Consider the following 20,631-nt stretch of genomic DNA (forward strand, 5'->3'; position numbering starts at 1 on the left):
ATCTCAGAAGGTTTCAGCTGACCATGAGAGAGCATGCAGAGCCCAAAGGATGTCCAGTTTGGTGGTGAGCACCGATACAAAGGCACAGATGGTAAACAGTTTTTAGTCTTTGACCTGTTTTTAATTTAGCCTCATCTAGCCACGAACCTCAGGGAATAGAGCTTACTTGCCATGTTTTGAGGTTTTGTTCTCAATCACTTTTTCAGTTGCTTTTTCTGACTGTGAAAAAACATAGTTTTTTCAAATGAAAAAAGTATACATTTTCTTAATTGAAGAACTTCAGCTTAACTCTCTGAAAGCATTTATTTTCTACAGAGAAAACTTTCATTCTAAAAGCTGATTTTTCCACTCCAGAAATTTAGTAATGTGTGAAAATCAGTTTATCACTGAAGCCATTGTGCAAATTTAAGTACAGTGTTCAGTTCCAACTATTGCAGTAATTAGCTAGCAGATACCACACAAAACAAGTAGACAATAACGTAATCATAGATGAAGACTTAATGATAATTAAGGGATGTACTTCCCCATTCTCTATTTACTATTGATTCTCTTTTCTAAATTTATTTCAAATATTTTTCCACTAGTCTTGGCTCATCCACACAATTTCTCTATGGCTGATATTTCACTAGCACACATATCATGTAAAGGATATTGCGTATAACAACGATTCTGTGCTTTGTGTGATAGGAAGGAGAGTTAAGCTGTGTGTGGAAAAGGTGCCGTTCTCTTTTTGTTAAATGAAGAGTATTAACCCCTACAGTATGTCTTACTCTAAGGAGTCTGCAATGCCCAAGGATTTATAATTTTGATTTATTGCTCTAGTTCCACCGAACATAATGGGCGAGGAGCAGAATTTCTCTGTGCTCGTGAGCCGCTCAGTGGAGCTGCTCTGCCAGAGCAACGCTGTTCCACCACCTGTGCTGACGTGGCTCAAGGATGGGCGACCCTTGCTGAAGAAACCAGGTCTTAGTATCACTGAAGATGGCAGCGTACTGAAGGTAAGTGAGGTCGATAGGCTTCTGTGGCGACTGCTCCCTGGGGAGGAGATCCATCATGAGGGCACTAGATCTGCTTTAGGGACTGGAAAGCATTGGGCCCTCTGGGGCAAAAGACTGGTGGACGAGGATGGAAGGTCCAGACACACACATGTTTAACTACAGATTCTGCAGTAGTACTGTATTGTTAATGTTTAAGGAGATGGATGTGAAAATAAAAGTTGAAAAYTGAGCAGCCACTTCCTGTAACATTGGTTTAAAACAATGTGAGATGAAAAATGCAGAGTTTTCATTTTCTTTCTAGATTGAAGGAGCTCAAGTACAGGACACTGGCCGTTACACTTGTGAGGCRACAAATGTTGCTGGGAAAACTGAAAAGAACTATAATGTCAATGTTTGGGGTAAGATTTATTAAGATTATTCCAAGTATGGGTACAGAGCTCAAAGTGAAGTATGATGTGACACACTTGAATCTTCTGTATTTCATAAACATTAAATTTCTGAGGTTCATGCAGAGAGACATTATTATATGTGCTGTAATTTAGCATTCCCAAGAAAGTGTAAACATTTTCCAAATAACTCCAATGACAGCTTGGTTCTAAATTAGTACCAGCAACTTCTTAGGCCTTYGTCAGGTTGGGTGTGCATGCGTGATAATAGTTTAGAGCTGTAACTAATTGGTTTTCTATCTGTAAGTCCTATTTGTGTACCCTAATACTATTTAGAGTAACTGACCTACCACGTTTTTAATTGCTGAAGCATGGAAATTCAGATAAATAAAAGCTAGGTAAAATAGCTTTTATTAACTCTGAAGTTATCAGTACTAAGTCATATACGTATTGAAATATGCATTTTTCTACTATTTCAACTTATTACGTTAAAATCAGAGAGATATTCAATTGGAATCAACAGATTTTGTAGTAATGAAACTACAGCTTTTAGTTCAGAACTGTGTCATTACTTAAAAGAAATTCTTCAGTGTTGAAATGGGAGGTGGATATTGTACTGTCATAGCAGATCTTGTGACTTTCCCATGACAAAACCCATGCACTGAAYATTTCATCGTCATCTCCCTAATTTCTTCCTCTTCTAACCCCTGCCCGGATTTGGAAGACTTGTACTGTTGCAAAGAACTTTTGGTGCTGGAGAGATCTGGATTTGTTCTTTTTGTAGTGAGACCAGYAGTATTTTGAGAAAAGAGATAATTCTTTTCTAATTTTAGCAGTTTTGATGGAGCTATCTTAATAGAAACCAAAAGTTACCTGTAAAAGTCATCTGTGGATAACTGTTTAGAATTACAGTCTTTGTTTACACCCAGGGAGCAGAAGTCCTGCCTGCCCTATTTTTAAACTTTAAATCCAGGAAATGTATCCTTCTGAGGATTGCTACAATCTGAGAGCTAGCTCTGCTTCCAGAAACTAGTAGAACAAGCCCGTGTTTTAAATGCAAGATGTATCTCCTTAAAGAAAGCTTCTTGATTAGAAGCAGAACAACTGAAAGGCTGAAACCAGTACAGTACCATAAAAACTTTTGCAGGCAGTCTTTCTGAAACCCATGTGTCTGTTTTCTGCTTAATAAGAGTTAGCTGGAAGTTTCAGAAGGAAAAAGCGTGCTACTGTCATGTGCATTAGCAATGTGCTTAAGTTGCTCACTTGTGAGATTTTCTGCTCTGATTTCAGCCTACTTCTCCAGTGCTTTCTTTGTCTATTTTCAAGTATTACCTACACTATTCTAATCTAAGGRAAATGGTTTCCCCAGCTTCAGGAAGGCAGTTGTCCCTTCCCCAGTGATTGAAGCAACATTGTTTAAGACCTTGAGAATCAGAGTGAAAAGAGAGTGGTCCCTTTTCCCTGCAACTGCTTTACAGTCACACAGTTGTTGAGCAAAGCTGACACTCTGCTGTAGCAGGACAAGTGAAAAGGATGGGATCCTGAGTGTAGGCTGCAGCAGCCAGTGGACTGCGTTGCTGTAGGAGATACTCAAAGGAAAAATTGTGGCTGAATTTTTAAAGTCATTTTCAAGCTAATGATGATATCTGTAGGTTTATGAGCTAAGGCAGTCTTTTAGACATAACACGTAGAAACTGCTTTATAGTGTGAAGCGCATTCAAAAGTCAGCCACGAGTGTGGCCTGTGCCTACTCTGTACCTTAGAGGCTGGAGGGATAGGTATAGTCACTCCAAAGTATAGTGTACCCTGCCCAGGGTCTAGTTCACATCTCTGGGGAAGCAAATGCAATACTGGTAATTTCTTCAGTGCGTATTGAGACCAATTTGCACAAGGCTTAACAGAGTCTTGCTACTGGTTGGTACCATTTTATTTCATATGGTGAAATTATTCTGCATTTCTTTTCAGTGTCACCAAGTATCTATGGCTCAGATGACATCTCTCAGCTGACAGTAATTGAAGGGAGCCTGATAAGCCTGATCTGTGAGTCTAGTGGCATCCCACCACCCAGTCTCACCTGGAAAAAGAATGGTGAGTTACCATCTGTTGTGCATTGTATAAAACAAATGCAATAATTTTGACCTTGCAGTTTTTTACTTTTTTCTGTAATGATTTTAGATAGCATTTTCCAAGGAGTTCAGGCATACAGATATTTAAATGATCCCAATACTAAGTAGCTTGAACTACAGTAGCAGATGATTCCCTTCTCTCTAACTGACTTCTACTTGGCTTAGGTCTCATTATTTGTAAAGGTGTGGAAGGGAAGCACAATGCAGAGATACCTGAGCTGACTTAAAAATGGGCATACATACATACATAATAGTAAAGGACTTATTCCCTCTAAATACGCTTATTTACTACAGTGCAGCAAGACTGCATCTAGACATATTTKAGCATCTCAGAAGGCATGGGTGTGAGTCGTAAAATACTGTGGTGCGGAGCTGGGGGTTTCTGATCCACTGCATGGCATAGATGGGTCCGCTAGGTTCTTTCAACGTTGCAAGTGTGGCATACTGCCAAGCGATGAAAATGCATATAGTTGTAGTAACTGCCTTTTTGGCTTTACTGAAATTTTCTCCCCTCTCAACTTAATATTTAGAGTAGCATGCTCACCTTTTTGCTTTAGGGGTTAAAGTAATTATTGAAAAATATCATCTTAAGATTCAGTAGAGCAAAGTAGATATTTTTAATACCTCCTCTTAAGCGTGGACACTGTCAGAGACAGAGGATTAGACAAAGTAAGATATCGAACTCTTCCACTGTGGTAATGCTTGTGTTTTCAATCAGTCTTATCTAGTTCTCTGTGGTTTTTTATAGGCCACAATTCAGTGTGCTTTGCACCTATCTTAATTTTTGCTTATGGAAAGAGCAGATTTTAATTACAGAACACTTTTCCACCATATGAAATTTTCTGAGAAAATAGTTTATCAAGTTCTTTTTAAAGCCTTCCTCGTSGAAGCAAAAAAGACACAATACGAGCTATTCCAGCAGTGTGCAGCAAAGCCAAAGTGTATACATTTTGATACAATTTATTTTTGCCATTTATTTTCATGTCTAGAAAGGCAGTTAGAAAGTTGTGCAAATTTGGATGGTGCTAAATAATTCAATTCTTCAACATCTTTGTAATACAGTACATTTATTCCTTGAGAAGATTTTGAAAGATGTAAGTGGGAAACAAAAACTCAACTTTTAAGAATTCTAAGTGGGAGGTGGKTTTTTTTTTTTTTTTTTTTTTTTTTTTATCACGAAGTCTCCCTATGATTTCTAAAACTGAACAGAGGGCCTAATCTATTATCTTGCTGAACTCGTATTTCTGGTGAGGATTTCCTGGATGGAATGGTACGCACATGTGATATAAAATATGCAGATGGTCCAGGTGTGTAGACTAATTTATGTGCTTTTAAGACGTACTGCACTGACTGTGCTGGGTCAGACCATTGCAAAGTATACTTGCAGTTCTGTTGAATATACTGAATTTGCTGCTCAGTGGAAGTGTCCAAGGCTTTTTGGGTGGATGTAAACCTGGTGAGAGTTACTGTGCTTTAGCTCAGGCCAGGCTGCTGTATGTCTTGAAGTCGCCAATTAACCTGAAAAAATCCTCAGAATCTGCTAGCATGAAGTTCCTCATGTCCAGGAAAGCTCCGACACAGCAGTTCTCACCATGACAGCTGTGCATCTCAGTTATTTTTAAAAGAGCCAGTGGATCATCTGAGCAAGCTCATTATCATTCTGCGTGTTTTGTATCTGAAGGAATGTCTCTTGCAGGCTCTCCACTGGTGGCTGACCTTTCAGGAAGAGTGAGGGTACTGTCTGGAGGCAGGCAGCTACAGATTTCGTTTGCTGAAAAGGCTGATGCGGCGTCTTACACTTGTATGGCTTCAAACATAGCTGGAAATGCAAAAAAAGAATACAATTTGCAAGTATACGGTAGGTTACTATAAAATATTCTGATCATAGTTTACCATTCTGATACACAGTTATATTATGAAAGAGTTGTCAGTATAGTGATGTTAAGCTACAAGATTTTCAAGAGTCTAGCTATAGGACAATTGCGGGGAGAACGTTAAGTAATCACGATTTTGACAATTTAGAGTTGGAGTTTGACTTAGATACTGCACCTATGTGTTGAAAGTGCGTTTGACCACAGATGGTCACAGGGGTATGATGCTTTCATGTAGTATTGGGTTTCCTGCCAGCAAACTTTAGTACTGATCACAGCCCGTCAAGCTCAGATTTCCCACTTTTACTGCTACTCCTGTATTTCAGTCAGGAATGGTAGGAAGCATTTTTAAATAATCCCATGAAAGCAAAAATCTCAGAAATTTGTGTGAGTTGACAGAATTTCAGGAAATCTTTTAATTTTAAATTTGTCTCATGTTTCCATTTTTAAAATTGCCTATAAACTAAATTTAAAAAGTAGTTGTAGTTTATTGGGATGGAGGGAAGATTATCTGTCTTTTCACTGCCCCATGAGAACCRTTGTGAACCGCAGATTGCCCCTAGCTGAGTTACCAGAAGTAATCCACAATAATAGTTTTTTTAGTAAAATGCTAATCTCACAAACTTGGTTATTGTTCTGTTCAGATACTGGTGAAGATCCTGAAATGTGGCATCTTTTTGACTTCTGTTTCGTTTTCTTTCATAGTTCGCCCAACTATATTAAACAGTGGTAGCCACCCATCAGAAGTTGTTGTCATCCAAGGAAATGAAATTTCCTTGGAGTGCAAGGTGCAAGGTGTTCCAGAACCAGCAATAACATGGATGAAGGATGGCCATCCGTTGGTCAGCAGAAGGGACTTAGAAATACTTCATGATGGTCGTTTTCTTCAACTGAAAAATGCCCTGGTGTCAGACACTGGCCGCTATGTCTGTGTTGCTGTCAATGTGGCAGGGCTGTCTGACAGAAAATATGATTTAAACGTTCATGGTGAGTGTGTAAGTGGAGCGGGCACATCAGAAACAAATTAGGTCTTTAAGTTTTCACCCAAGGACATTCAGAAAAATAGTTGTGTGATTAAATATCTCAGTTGTATCTATTGCAGGCTTTGTACATAGTGCAATTTGAATTGCAAATGTATCGTAAAAATCCAAGTCCCGTTTTATAACTCCGAAGCTCTTAGTGCTGTTCCAGTTAAAAATCAATTCCCTCTTCCCCGTTGCTCCATCTCCCAAGAGAAGAAAACTAGAATATGGTAGAGTGTTATTTAATGATCGGCTGAGTGTCATGATGTGGAATATGCCATTGTAGGGATAGAAATCAAAGTTTAACCAAGTTTAACCCAGAGCATCCTGCTGATGGCCCCTACCTGAAGACAGTCAGTACCTAATCATCAAATTCTCTCTTTTCTGCCCTCTCAGAATAATTTGAAGATGATACCTCAGCTATAACGCACTTTAGTCATTGGCCTTGATGGCATTTATTATGGCATCACATTATGTAGACTTCTCTTGAATATGATTTTTTTTTTTTTTACCCTTCATCAAACACTGGATATTTGTGTTTTGAAAGGGTAAAGCCAAGAAAGAATGTGGCAATCAGGAGTCGCTATACCACCGAACCAGGACAGTGGATTATAGGGTTTAGTGACAAGATTCTTCTACAAATCCCACGGTCTCCCAGAGGCATATGAGTAGCTCTGTATAGTGGGGGTAGAGATTGGGGCTTGCACTGAGAGCTTAAAGAGTGGGAAGGGTTGATCAGCAATCAGGAATAGTGGAGGAGAGAAAAACACAGGTTAGGATGGAAATAAACACAGGAACGCTATTGAAAACAAGAGGTCAAAATTACTCAGCAATCCCTTTATTTTTTTTTTTCTCTTTTTACTTTAAATATTTACTGGGCTTTATCATTGAACTTCTGAGTATTGAAAAGAAACTTCAAATCTCCTCCATCAGAAGCTAGCAGATTTCAGTCAACTATAGAAACCCAGACTTTCTGTTTCGTAGTGTGAACTACAGAACTATTTCCAAAATGGAGTTATTCCTACTAGGAAAGAAAAGCCACAAGTAAATTGCTTGTAGTTGTTTTGATTGGTGAAAGGGGCTGWTCTTTCCATTAGAAAAAGAGTGTAATTCTGTCAGTGTTACAAGTTTYATTGAAGTGTTTCGTTGAATATTCAAAGTTACGTTTAGTGTGGAGTGGACATTATAAACTGTTATTTGTTAGGGATCTTAAGCCATAAAATAAAGTTAATAGTACTGATAGAATTAAATCTAAAATACTTTTGCCTTCTCTCTTTGTGACGCTTTTAATTTTTCCTTGCCGTTTCACTATAAAAGTTGATATCTCAGTCGGTATCTCAGTTTTGTAGCTCTTGCTTATCAGGCCTATCCTAACTTCAGTGAATTATTTCTATGGATAACAGAATGTGTTGAGACAAAAAGTAATTTTGGTCTGAAATACGGGTTTTCTTTACTTTTGTACTGTAGTCCCCCCAAGTATCACTGGTGACTTGCAGATGCCTGAAAACATCAGCATTGTGGAGAAGAATCCCATCTCACTGATTTGTGAAGCTTCAGGAATTCCCCTGCCCTCGATAACATGGCTCAAGAACGGGTGGCCTGTCACTGCAAACGGCTCAGTGAGGATCCTCTCAGGTGCAAGAAGCGTTTAAGCTGTAGGAGGGTTTTTGCTTTGTTTTTTTCAAAGGCATGTTAGTGAAGGGCACTCTGCATCTGTAGAGCAGGCGTTTTACATGAGTGAAAGTTTGATTCATTGGTCTGTAAAGATAAGGAGAAAAAAGAAACCATTATCCAGGACMAGGTTATTCAGCAGATGGAATTGGATTTGCTAGCATGTCTGATAAATACCTACCATAAACTATTTAAGTTTTTACCAAACTTCACTTGTAGGGGGCAAAGGTGTGGTAACTGTTTGGGCATTTCGGCCGTGATACGGAATAAACCATAATGCTGGCTGTTAGTATATATTGGTCCAATGCCTATTTCCAGAAATAATCAGATAGTGACGTCTTTCTTTGTCAGTTTTGATACGTATGAAGCATAATAGTACATTAGCTCTCTCACTTGATTAGTTTTCCCCACCTCCTCCTCTTTGTAGTTGTTTTTCCCTTTAAGGATTAAAAATCTAGGAAAGAATGAACGCATGTGACAATGACTAAAATGCACCTTGAATATCTGTGGGTGTGTTTATAAGAACAACTGGAAACGTATTCGTGAGCCTTAGGAATTAGTTCATGTAAATATTGTCTGGCCTTGGACCTACCTGAATCTGATCTCCTTATAGAAGCCAAAAAAGGCAGTCAGTCGAGCACAGCACGGAACAGTTCATTGGCAAGAATAGTACAAAATTCAGCGGATCTAGGGAAACTTAGGAGAGGCAGGCAGAGAAAYGGATCCCACTCATCAGGGATCTTGACTGTCAAGCTGGAGTCACCTACAGAGAACTAGTTCAGATGCTTTTTATGTCAGTAGTAATTGATAGAGGAGTACGAAATAGGAAGGGCTCATTCGTTTTTCAGTAAACCACGGCCCTCCAGTGCCTTGGGGAGGGGAGAGTGCTTGACAGGCAGCTGCCGTTGTGTTAAAGCTTTGCATCTGCGATCGGAGATWGAGTTAGCAGCCCTTGAGATTGCAAATGGCACATGTGGGCCAAGCAGGCGATAAGTTTTGCATTAACTTTGTTTGGGGATCAGCTTTTTGGACTGCATCAAAGTAATTAGGCATCCAGTTACGACTAGACAAAAGCTGAGGTATTCTTTGATCTTGGGTCTACTACTCGGAGGGAGCAGAGAAGGAATCTCACGAGAAAATGTGCTGATGAAGTTTCTAATACTTCARCGTAGCCATGCATCCAACAGCACGAACATGAGAAAATGATGAAAGAGGGAAYTGGAAGTAGGGTATTTAGTACCTCAGCTGAGCCAGGATTTGCAGCTGGAATTTGTGTGGATTTTTTTCATCAGTGTAGCTTTTAATGTTACAGGTAGTGTTTTTTTCTGTTTTCCCACTCTCACGTATGGCACATGGAGGGGCTCTCTGATTATTGTCTGATATAAATCTGTCTTGGTCTGCATTTTTGTGTGAAGTTGCCACCTACAAAAATAATTTCTTTTGGGAATGACAGTTCCTGTTCTGCCTGTTGATTTCTACACCCACACTAATATCACCACTCTCATTGCAAACTTGGGAAGGGTGAGGCACAAAAAGATATTTATTGTCTCTGAATGTTAGCAGCAGTTGGAGTGGGGGAAACAGGCCAGAACTCAGTGCCTTTTTTGCCAGCAAACTTTGTGCTTTTGAGCAGTTCTTMAGAAAAACTACACATTGCAGTAGTGAACTATGACCAGTGTGGCATTTGGGATTTTGTTTGTGCTTGTACAGCTGTTTAAAAAAAAATGTAAAAAGCAAGCAACAAACAAACAAAAATCTTCAGCTTGAAAGGGAAAATACTTTGCCAAAACATCATTTCAGTACTGTTGATTGAAAACATACTTGGCATTGCAGATGATTTAAATGTGTGGACACACTGTTGTCAACTTTGATGGCTATTAACTTGGATACTGTGCTTATGTTTCCTGTTGATGCTGTTCCATCCTGATCCTTTACAAAAAAGAAAAGGCTTCACCATACCACATGTGCCATGCTTGCAACCATGCACTAAGCTACGTGCTAGCTTTAGGAAGGAGAGAAGTTTTTATTTAGTAAATGTGGAGAGTTATCTCCTGCCTCAGCACTAGAGCTCCTGCTGTGCAAATATGTGATCTCATGGAAAGCTGCACAGTCTCTTGCAGGTAGATATCTACTTCATTTTGCTTCTTCTGGCTTTGCCCGGGGTGTGGATGGGAGAAAGGATCAGGGTGGTACAAGGCTGAGAACTGAGCCCCCCTGAATCTTATAGGGCTCCCTGCAGCAGGTGCGATTCCTTGGGCTGAGGCACACCCAGGAGCAGGTTAGCAGTTTCTTTCTTCAAAGCACATGACCAGAAACATAAATTTCTGGTATATATCCCAATGATGAGTCTCTGTGGATATCCACAGGYAGAAGTTGCATAGTTCAGAGACAGTGTACTGTGGGGTAGTGATTGCTAATGTGAGACCCACTACTGAGGAAGCGGGAGAAGGCTGACGGATGGTGATCACATTTGTTTTTACACTTAACTCCTCAATGATATTTTGTTTTGCTGTTCCTCTGCCAAAAAGGAAGCAAAGGGAAGAAGTTGTGCTAGGGAAAAGTGAGGAGATTCTTGGTCGTTTGGTCAACMATATTTGCAGATCTTCTCTCCTTTAAACTGAACTAATGTCTGTGCAACTGTGTTCTGACAACTGCTCTGCTGTAGTGTTACAAGAAAATCGTTATTCTAAAACACTATAGGTGAGCCAGTGCTGTTATCACCTGTTACTACTACTGGTGGCATAATTAATACAAATGCTAGGAGAGAGAAGTGGAATGTTATTCCTTATCTATGCATGTGAAAATATCTTTATAAGTGTGTGACCATATATGTAAAAATATTTTTATGTATATATGCATATACATACCTACACACATGCACGTGCATATATTTCTATCTATCTGATCAGACTTTTTTTTCCCCCTGTGTAGACATCTAGATCCCCAGGTCTAGCAAAGTACTTGTGTAAGTGAAATCCTCCTGTTTYGGCATTCTGCATTCTGTCACAATTTCCTGGGTAGAAGTGCAGTACACAAATCCTGTGTATTGCAGACACTGTACCCGCTTCATCCAAAGCATCAGCACTGCTCCAGTGTGATTCTTAGATGTGCACTGTACACTGTATACATGCAGTTAGATGGACCTGTCTGCAGCAGGCTGGATTTACTCTGCATGAGCTCTGAAGATGTGTCAGGATTTTYCCAGCGATCACTCCAGTCGGTCTCTGACCTTTTCCAGAGATTCTGGACAAATGTTTGAATCCCTCAAAGTTCTATTGGGCATAAGTTAATTGGAAAACATAAGGGCTATATCCGGGTAATTTGGGACTGTGGTAATTTGAAGGTATTGACTTTGATAGGAAGAATAGCATGAGCAGCGGTGAGCACAGATCCAAAAGCCCTGCAGAGCTGAGGACAGATAGACAGAAAGGATGGGGACACAAATAAGGTCAGTTATTGTTTCCTGTTGCTTCTTCAGCAAAACAAAGCTCATTAGAAAGAGGAGGGGAAAAAAAACCCTGTGAACTTAACCAAAATAGAAAAAGTTGGAGGTAACACAGACAATTTGGGAGCATTTTCCTGGGAGTGAGACTAATGAGTGTGTATTTTGTGTCTTTCCCCTCAGGAGGCAGGACGCTCCGTCTGACACACACAGGTGTAGAAGATGAAGGTCAGTATGCTTGTGTAGTGATGAATGCTGCAGGAGAAGCGAGGAAGAAGTTTGACCTTTCTGTTCTAGGTAAGCACGTGATGATTTTTGTTATAATAGAAGAAGAAAGAAAAGGGGGCATACTACATATTTTGGCAGTATTTTAAAAAGTACTTAGCCAAAACATGCCACCTTAGGAAGAAAAAAAATTGCAGGTGGTAATGTGATCTGAAAAACAGGTTTTAGGTGATCTGGAAAGGTGGAGTTTGGGTTGTTCTTGGTCAGCTTAACTTTCAGCGACATAAGTTCCCCTCTGGTTTGCTGCATACCTCATAACTGCCAGTGTTGGTGAAACAACAATGACGAGAACGAGTGGTCGGGGGAATAGTGCTATTTCTTTTGGCAGGAGCCTGAATTTAAGCTGGCTTAAACTTGAAGCAAAGCTACAGCCACAGGAAAGCAAGTGAAAGTCGTTACTTGAATCAGTCGCACCTCGTGCTRGACTGCAGAGAGGTGCAACCTCATGCGATTGTTCTTGCACATTAAAATCGGCAGTATCCTGCAGCGGAATTTGTAGTTTAGCTGTGTGACGATAATCTGTTGCAGCAAAGGGGTAAAAGCAAAGCCAAACCTACCGTGAAATTAAACAGTGGAGCTGGAATCTTTCTTTGCACAATAGAAATCTGTGATCCAGGGAAACCCTTCAATCAGTAACACTTTTGGTACTGTAGAGCAAGTAAATAAAATGTGGTAGTGGATGCTCCTGCTAATGTATTTATACAAGCACTAATGCAGCAGGCTGTTTACATTAGAGAACCTTTTAAAAGTATTTAGAACCTTTAATGTGTAATTTTGTCTTGTGGCTTACTTTCTAAAAACCATATTTCTCCCAGAAAATACTGCTCTTTGAGTAGCTATTTATTATTTCGAACAGTAATTACCAGGCCTAACACAGGTTGTCTTAGAGCATTACTGTGTAAAATCTGACTGCACGTCTTTTCTCTAAGATGTAGAGCTCTACTCGTTTCCTTTTGCCTTCAGCTGACTTGTGCTTATAATAACTTATATTCATGTCAGTTCATGTTTATTTGATGAGCTCATGGAAGTGTAAATATGGCAGAGTGGAAGAGATGGCTAACYACTGAAAAGCCTGCATTGTTCTACTGTTTTCTTTGGAGGGTTTTAGTAGAAGGGTGTTTGTGAGGGTACCGGGAGCCTCTCGCGCATAGGCTTTGTTTGCCCTGAAGAAGAATGCTCAGCGAAGCCGATTTCAAGTGGCCTAAGTGGAAAATTCCATTGTTTGGTCTTTCTCTCCTCCTCACAGTAATTTTTTCTTGTTGTTTTTCTAGAGGAAAGTTACTGGAATGTGGGCTGATAGCGACACAGAACATGCACCAGCTCACTGCAAACACAAACCATGCAGAAACATTCCAGTACCTGCTTCTCTAAACTGGCATAGGAGGTACAGCAGGCAAGCCAGTTTACATGGAGAGCTTGGTGTCATAAGCATAATATTGATATATTTGCAAAGTGCATGGTGTGGCTTTGTCATACTTCTGAAATTACTATGTGTTGTTATTTCGAGGGCAAAGCAATAAGTTATGCAAAAATAAGCATATTTATGAACAATGACTTTTGGCCTAACTTGGAAGTCCCTGACCATTACGATTTTAGAATGTATTTTCTCCCATCTAATATTTCTACTAATTGGTGTGTCTTTATCTAGTCACRTTTGAATGCTAGAGCCCATAGGAAATTCTGTTTTGCATTGCTTGTACAATGGCAGCAGGGAATTTGGTCGTAACTGCATTGCAAGTTGATAAGAGTGCCAGCACTGGCCACATCTTCCTGCCAGCTGAATTCTGCTAACCATCATCTCACCATGCATCCTGTGCAGAGGCCAGCTTTTAGCCACTTTGAATAGTCTCTTCACCATTCCAGTCATCAAGTGAGATGCAAACTTCTTTTAACTTTTTAGTTTTTTTCTTTTTTGTGTTTGTGCTATTCATCAGCATCAAAGATCTGATGTGACACGTCTCAGTTGTCAAGTGAATTCAGCCAGTCTTATTTTTCCTTATTTTTTCTGCCTGTGATTCTTATTTTTATAAAACTTTTCCTTCCAACTTAATGGTGGGTCATAAATAAACTGTTAAATGTATTTTACTACCTCTCTTTTTGGGCCTTTATCTAGACTGATAGTTGGCATTTTGTAGGATTATTAAAGAATGGTATCTGGCTCTCTTGCCCATTATTATTGTTACAAAACTTACCAAAATCTCTTGGAGATTTGACCTWTCTTTCTTGTAGTTACTGTGCCTCTTTTTCAGCTTGGGTGTTCCACGCCTGCTTTGATTCCTCATGYCCTCTTCCTTTGCCCCAAATCTACAAAGCTACTTTGAAAAAAATATATAGTTGATCATAGCTCTTAACACTAAAATTATTTGCTTCACATTTCTCCTATGTAATGTGTAAATTATGTAGGTTCAAGGGACTATTCACCAACATGTTCAGAGTTTGACGCTATCAACACTGAAATGTTTAGTCTCCATCATCCAGTCAAACTTCAGTCTCTGTAGTCCTATTGACCATGACTATTTGGAAATGTATCATCAAATGGTCAGTCATACAGTAGAATTTTTATTACGCTGAGTAAATTATTTTATGGATAAGTATTTTAATGATATAGTTTTGCATTGTATTTCCCCAGAGAAACAGAGTTTATAGCACTGCAAGGTGCCTTTAAACTCGTAATTTGTCTGTCTGCCTGTATGGAATTAGCTGTATTAGCATGAAACACATTTATGCCTTTACACAATATCTAATTGTTGATAATCTACTGTATTGCTTTTACTTTACTGGTAAGAGAGAAAAAATATGTGAACAAACAGGCTTTTTCTGTCTTTTCTTTTTTTTATCAGCTCTTTCCCTAGAGTTCTAGATAGATGCTTTCAATTACTGTTGGAAAACAAGCAGCTCTTAAACTTAAGTACAAGGCTTTAAACAAATMAATCACTGGCTAGTTAGGACAACAGAATTTGCTTATAAACTTACAAAACCTTCTGGTGCATAAAATCAAACCTGGCCACACTAACAATAGAAGTGCACGCTACTGCTGCATGTCATCTATTACCCTGTTGACCATGCTCAAAAGTAGAAGGAACGTACCTTCTCAGCACCCTGAGCATCTCTTTAGCTCTAAAGAGACAGCCAGGTGAGTACATAGCCTACAAACATAGCATACAAACATAGCCTTTGCTATGTTTAAATTGGTTGTAAGGAAATACTCCCTGATCACAGAATCACAGAATGATTGAGGTTGGAAGGGACCTCTGGAGATCATCTAGTCCAACACCCCTGCTCAAGCAGGATCACCTAGAGCACGTTGTACAGGACCCTTTCCAGACAGCTTTTAAGTGTCTCCAAGCATGGAGATACTTGATACTGATGTTGTCTTTTTGTTTGTCTGCAGTGCCTCCCAGAATTGTGGGTGAAAATAAACTGGAAGATGTGAAAGTGAAAGAAAAGCACAGTGTTACCCTAACGTGTGAAGTGATAGGTAAAAGTAAACAGTATTATTTATCTTGGAATATTCTAGAGGCTACGGAACAACTAATATTTGCAATTTTCTGTAATTCATTAAGGGAACCCTGTACCACAGATCACTTGGATAAAAGATGGGCAACCTGTACCTGAGGATGATGATCACAACTTCCTGTCCAGTGGGCGTTTTCTGCAAATCACCAATGCTCAAGTCACTGATACAGGGAGATATACATGTGTTGCATCTAATGCAGCTGGAGATAAGAGCAAAAGTTACAGTCTTAATGTACTTGGTAAGACAGGTTGTGCTGGCTGTTAGAGGAAAAAGTATTGATCTCAAGAACAACCAGATAGTCACATTCRGATTTTGTAGCACTTCATTTATAGCAATGTTTATGTTTCCTGACTATGATTAAGCCTTTAGAGCTTTATAGTTGATAAATAATAGTAGTTCAATAGAAACATAGTATTTTTATGCTTTAGTAAATATGGAGCTTGACTAGGACATTATCTGTGTGGAATGGACGGTTTGTTGGCTTACTGTAATTCAAGGAAGGGATAGCTGAAGAGTATTTTTCATATTGTGGTCTCTTTGGCTGAAATCATCTGCAGTTTGCTTTTTTTGTGACAATTTTTGCATACCAATTACAAACAACGGAGAGGGTGTTATTTGTGTCCACGTTAGCTAGGTTCATACCTCCTACCAGTCTGCTGCTCTCAGGAAGACMAAGTGTGTCTGTTGGCCACTACACAAGAGCAGACCCTTGGGAGATGGGAGCCAAGTGGCTGGCTTTTTTTGTGGCWTGTTGGCCAGATGAATGCTGACTGATTTTAGTGTGCCTAGGAGGAATGTCTCTCAGCTATTTAAAGCTCAAAACAAATTTCCTAGACTGGCTATTCAATAGAAAAAATGCTTTTCACAGAGTTCCAATCTCTAGTTAATGTTTTTGCTGCTCTTAGTGTCTCCAACCATTGTGGGTGCAGACAGCCATGGAAGTGTAGAAGATGTCACTGTTATCCTCAATAGCCCAACATCCCTACTTTGTGAGGCTTATTCGTATCCTCCAGCTACAATCACCTGGCTGAAAGATGGCAATCCTATAGAATCAAACAGAAATACCCGCATTTTGCCAGGTAAATACCTTTTGTTGTTGTTGAGAAGCAACACAATACTTAATTATTTTATTGTTTAGTTACTGTTGCAAAATTTTTTTGGTAAATATAAGAATATATTTTTATTAAATGCAATGTTTTGTACTTTTGTAGCACTTTCCATTCCAGTATCTCTAAATGCTTCACAATTAGTTAATTAGTTAATCAGTTAATTTTTTTGTATTCAGATATTTATCCTTTTGTTCCATAGAGCTAAATGATGGCAAACAAGTTCACTGCAGTTACTAGTGAATATAAATAACATGAAATGCAGCATGGAAATAAGCTAGGTGGAAAGAGATATAAACAACAAAGTTACTAAAAAATGAAGTGGCATTTTTCTAAGCTATTAATAATTTACCATTTTTGTTTCTATGGAGTAACTCTTACCTAGCACGTCTGTGGAGATGGGAAATAGGAAAAAGCTTCATTAGTAACACCAACTTAATACAGGTGAACAAGTACTTTAGTATTGTCAGCTGCAAATGTTCAGAGGAAAAATGGGTAGTATTAATAGCTAGGAGTTGAATTACTACTTTGGGGGACAATTTCTAGGCATGCAGTCTGGAAAGAGCTGCAGCCAAATTAAATAGTGACTCATCTCTGAGAATGCAGACAATATAAATCCTAAGCAGGGTGCTGTGGGAAGGAAATTGATGAATCTCCGAGTTGTAAAGGCCACCTGGAGTCTTAAATCTTACCGATTCATTCATGCTTGCACTTCATTTCACMTAGTGTCTGTTGCCTCTATCCAGTCTGCAGAGAGAGGTCAGGGTCTCTTTTATAAAAGAATACTGCACTGAAAGAAAAGCATGGTTTAGAGGCTCATGTTCCCCCCTGTATGTTCAATGTTCTATCTTTACTTAATCTCAGTGTTTATGCTTCATTTCTGTTTTTTCTATGAATGAAGCGCAAAACTCTAAATATTTTCACGAAAGTTCTTGTACAGAACTASGTTAACAAATTCTCCAAGAATCCAGAAGCAGAGAGTTGTGTTCCAAAGCACTTTTGCAAATTATACACTGACTTACTACATAGTCTGTCTGATGGTATGTGTTGAGTTTGTCAGGCTCATCTAAGGGCAGAATTTGGCTTCAAGGATTAACGCTGCGGAAACCATGTAAATAACTGGCAAGCAAGAGTATAACCTGGATGCTATTAAAGAATGGCGTCTTCTGGTAGGTGGTCGAACACTGCAGATTCTGAGTGCACAAGAGGACCACGCTGGAAGATACACCTGCATAGCCACAAATGAGGCTGGAGAAAGTTTGAAACACTACGAAGTGAAAGTGTACGGTAAGGAGATACTTCCAATATTGATTTGTTTGCATTCTTCCATTTTTGTCCTCTGCAGTGTTGGCTGTCCTGGAACACAGGGATTTTTGAGGCAGCTGTTAGTGGCCTTCTTTAGATAACACCTGTGTTGGATGATTGGGTGCTCATGACATTGATTGGGGAAAGGCGCTGGAAAAGTTTGCTGCTGCATCCTTTACAAGTGCTCTTTTTGGCCAAAAATCTTTGTACCACCCAGGGAAAGACATGTCAGATATGATGAGCTCTAGTTTCTGCTGTAATTTTTCCAGTTCTGACTTTCAAATCAGATGAATGCTGCACAATGTGCAACCAGAAGAAAGAACCTCAAGACCGTTTGAGCTATTTTAAAGAAATAGGGTGGTATAGGGGGCGTGCAAAAAAAGCCCCCTAGCATCTAATGGGAAACTTCCTTAAGTAAGGTAAAACAGGAGGATACTATTTTTATACCCTTCCATAAAATACCCTATGCACCAAAGCTTTCCCATTCAAGRTTTCCTGTCAGCACTTTGTCCTTTGGGCATCTCTGCTTAGTATTTTATTTTAATGCTCAACCTCTTTGTTACGGGCTCAGTCAAGCATGTCGTCTTGTTTCTTCTTTTATTTGCTAGTATTTTAGTCTGAGTTGGAGTTTGGGTTGCTTCCTCACAGTAACTGTGGTATTATTTTAGTTACACTATGTCCCTAATAAGGTCCCAATGCATTAGCAGTAATGAGAAGATTACAAAAGAGCTCATTATCAATGTATAACTGTRTAGCAAAATAAATGCCACTCCCCATCCCCCAAAAGCTCATTGCTAGTGCCAGTTATTACGRTACTGTAAGCATCACGGACAATTGAGAAAAGAATGGGAAATGCTTGAAAAAATTTTAAATAATTTAAAAGATATTATGAGACCAAAGTAGGGGGTTGTTTAAGGATTTTGAAATGTTCTGTTTTCATTTTGTTTCAGAAGTAAACAAGATTTTGCAATATTGGGGTTTTCAGTGGAATGGAAATTCTGAATTTTGACCAACTACTCTGAGTGTGGATTTTAGTTCAAACATATGTTTCTGAGAATATTTGTTTCCTTTAAAATGATTTTTAATGATTGCAATACACTGAACTTTGTAGAATTCAAGCCAAACACCCAATARTGTGATATAGCTAGGTGAGGCCATAGTCAGGTCTGCATGTCTAGAAATGTTGAATGCTGGTGTATTGTATTAGGCCAGCTGTGGGAAAGAGRCAGATTTTGGGGGGAATGCACTTACTTAACCTGAGCTTACAATCATGGTTTCTCTGTATCTAATTTTAAAATGCTGCCTAAGAGAGTAAGTCAGGAAGATGTGTTTCACTTCCTTTGTTTTTGTGCAGTTCCACCCACCATTAACAAAGGCAATATCTCAGGGATGGGTCTCTCTCCTAAAGAAGTAAAGATCAAAGTAAACCACAGCCTTGCCCTGGAGTGTGAAGCTCACGCGATTCCTGCTGCTGCCATCAGCTGGTACAAGGATGGACAGGCTAGTCACCAACTTAATTCCTTTTAATGAGTGAATTTCCTACAGAAATAACTGTGTATTGACTATCACCATTAAGGAGCATTTATGTAGTGTGACAGGCTCATTTGCACTGCTGACGTCAATAGGAAGTTGTCTTCCCACAGTCCTGCTGGCAGGAGCTGCACTCACGTTGTCCTGTGTCTTAGGAGATCTGCTGTCAGCCAGACCTCTGCAAATTGACACCCTTGTTTTTTTTGTGGGTGCTTGGCAGTACAACTGAGATGTGAATGCTGGAGTTTCCAGGACGCAGCACTTGCCTGTGCGTTTAAGTGGGGGRGCCCTGCCTAGAAGTAGCATCCCGGGGTATTACCACACGCTGCTTTGCCTTTGTGTGGCTTCCCCAAAGGCCCTGTTGCAGAAGCCCCATGCTTAGTTCCTTTCTGCTGCCCTTGCAGAAGTTGCTGAGAGCCTCCCACGTGGTTCTGGCAGAGCTCAAAAAGCCACGAAGGCATCTGGATCCTCTGCAAGAGGGAATTCAGTGTGGTTCTTGCCACATGCAGTCTTCACAAGAATATCAGGCTGAAGGATAAGCAGTTTTGAAGCTTGATGCCACAGAATCTTACTGATGTACGGTCTGGTGAGGGGTGACTATAAATAAGAAGGAAAGAGTGCAGCTCTCCTGCACAGAAGGAAAGCATAACATCTCTCGGTTTAGCTGTTCTTGGCAGGGCACCTCCGGCACGTATCATGTGGCAAGCCTCTGCACCTGTGGAGCTGAACCAGCTCTTCATAGATCTACCGAGCGTGCAAAAACATCCTGGAGGCACAGGAGAGACTGTGTATACACTGTTTCTTAGATTGTCCTGGGAAGATGACTTTGTCATATCTATGGCCTAACTTAAATGTTCCCCTGCAGGCCGAGAGTCAAATGCTGACTCCCTAATGTGTTTCTTACTCATTACTGAGAGATAGGGGCTGCATGACTGTGGTGCCCACTGTCACGTGTGATGCAGCTCTCTGGCACAGCAGCATCTAACCCTGTGCATCTCTGGATCGCTGCTGACAGGAGTCATCCTTCCCTCCCCATCAGTTTTGCATTCCCCTCTATCCTTGCAACAGATCTAGTTGTTGTGTAGCTGAGTTAGATCCATTTTTCCAGCTGATAGAAGACTGAGAGTTTTACATGTGTAGGTTTTCCATCAGTGCAGTTACTTGGCCAGTGAATTGAGCAGTTGAATCAATTGAGAGTCCGTGCATGGTGGAGATGGCACTGCTCCATTCAGCAGAAGCTTGCAGATGGAGTTAGATGTGAGTTAAAATTACATTTAAATCCTTTAGGATTAAAATGCTCCTTAGGAGACCAGCTACCAAGGTCAGAAGTGTCAAGAACTATAGTTTTTGATGAAGATTAGAAGAAAATTGT

General features: G+C 39.8%; 1 protein-coding gene across 2 annotated transcripts in view; it reads left to right on the forward strand.

Annotated features, from left to right (window-relative positions):
• The window catches only part of HMCN1 (hemicentin 1), a 184,698-nt gene that overhangs the window by 110,388 nt on the left and 53,679 nt on the right, over positions 1-20,631 (forward strand). For both annotated transcript variants that reach the window (XM_085315669.1, XM_085315668.1), the window contains 12 exons: positions 823-998; positions 1,300-1,396; positions 3,350-3,472; positions 5,207-5,368; positions 6,087-6,368; positions 7,871-8,038; positions 11,700-11,813; positions 15,193-15,279; positions 15,365-15,556; positions 16,224-16,397; positions 17,598-17,711; positions 19,084-19,229. In XM_085315669.1, the coding sequence (XP_085171795.1) occupies positions 823-998; positions 1,300-1,396; positions 3,350-3,472; positions 5,207-5,368; positions 6,087-6,368; positions 7,871-8,038; positions 11,700-11,813; positions 15,193-15,279; positions 15,365-15,556; positions 16,224-16,397; positions 17,598-17,711; positions 19,084-19,229 (1,835 nt within the window). The remainder of the gene's footprint in view (positions 1-822; positions 999-1,299; positions 1,397-3,349; positions 3,473-5,206; positions 5,369-6,086; positions 6,369-7,870; positions 8,039-11,699; positions 11,814-15,192; positions 15,280-15,364; positions 15,557-16,223; positions 16,398-17,597; positions 17,712-19,083; positions 19,230-20,631) is intronic.

This window comes from Rhea americana, unplaced genomic scaffold (assembly GCF_003343005.1).
Source record: "Rhea americana isolate MKP2758 unplaced genomic scaffold, rheAme1 scaffold_434, whole genome shotgun sequence".
Lineage (NCBI taxonomy): Eukaryota > Metazoa > Chordata > Aves > Rheiformes > Rheidae > Rhea > Rhea americana.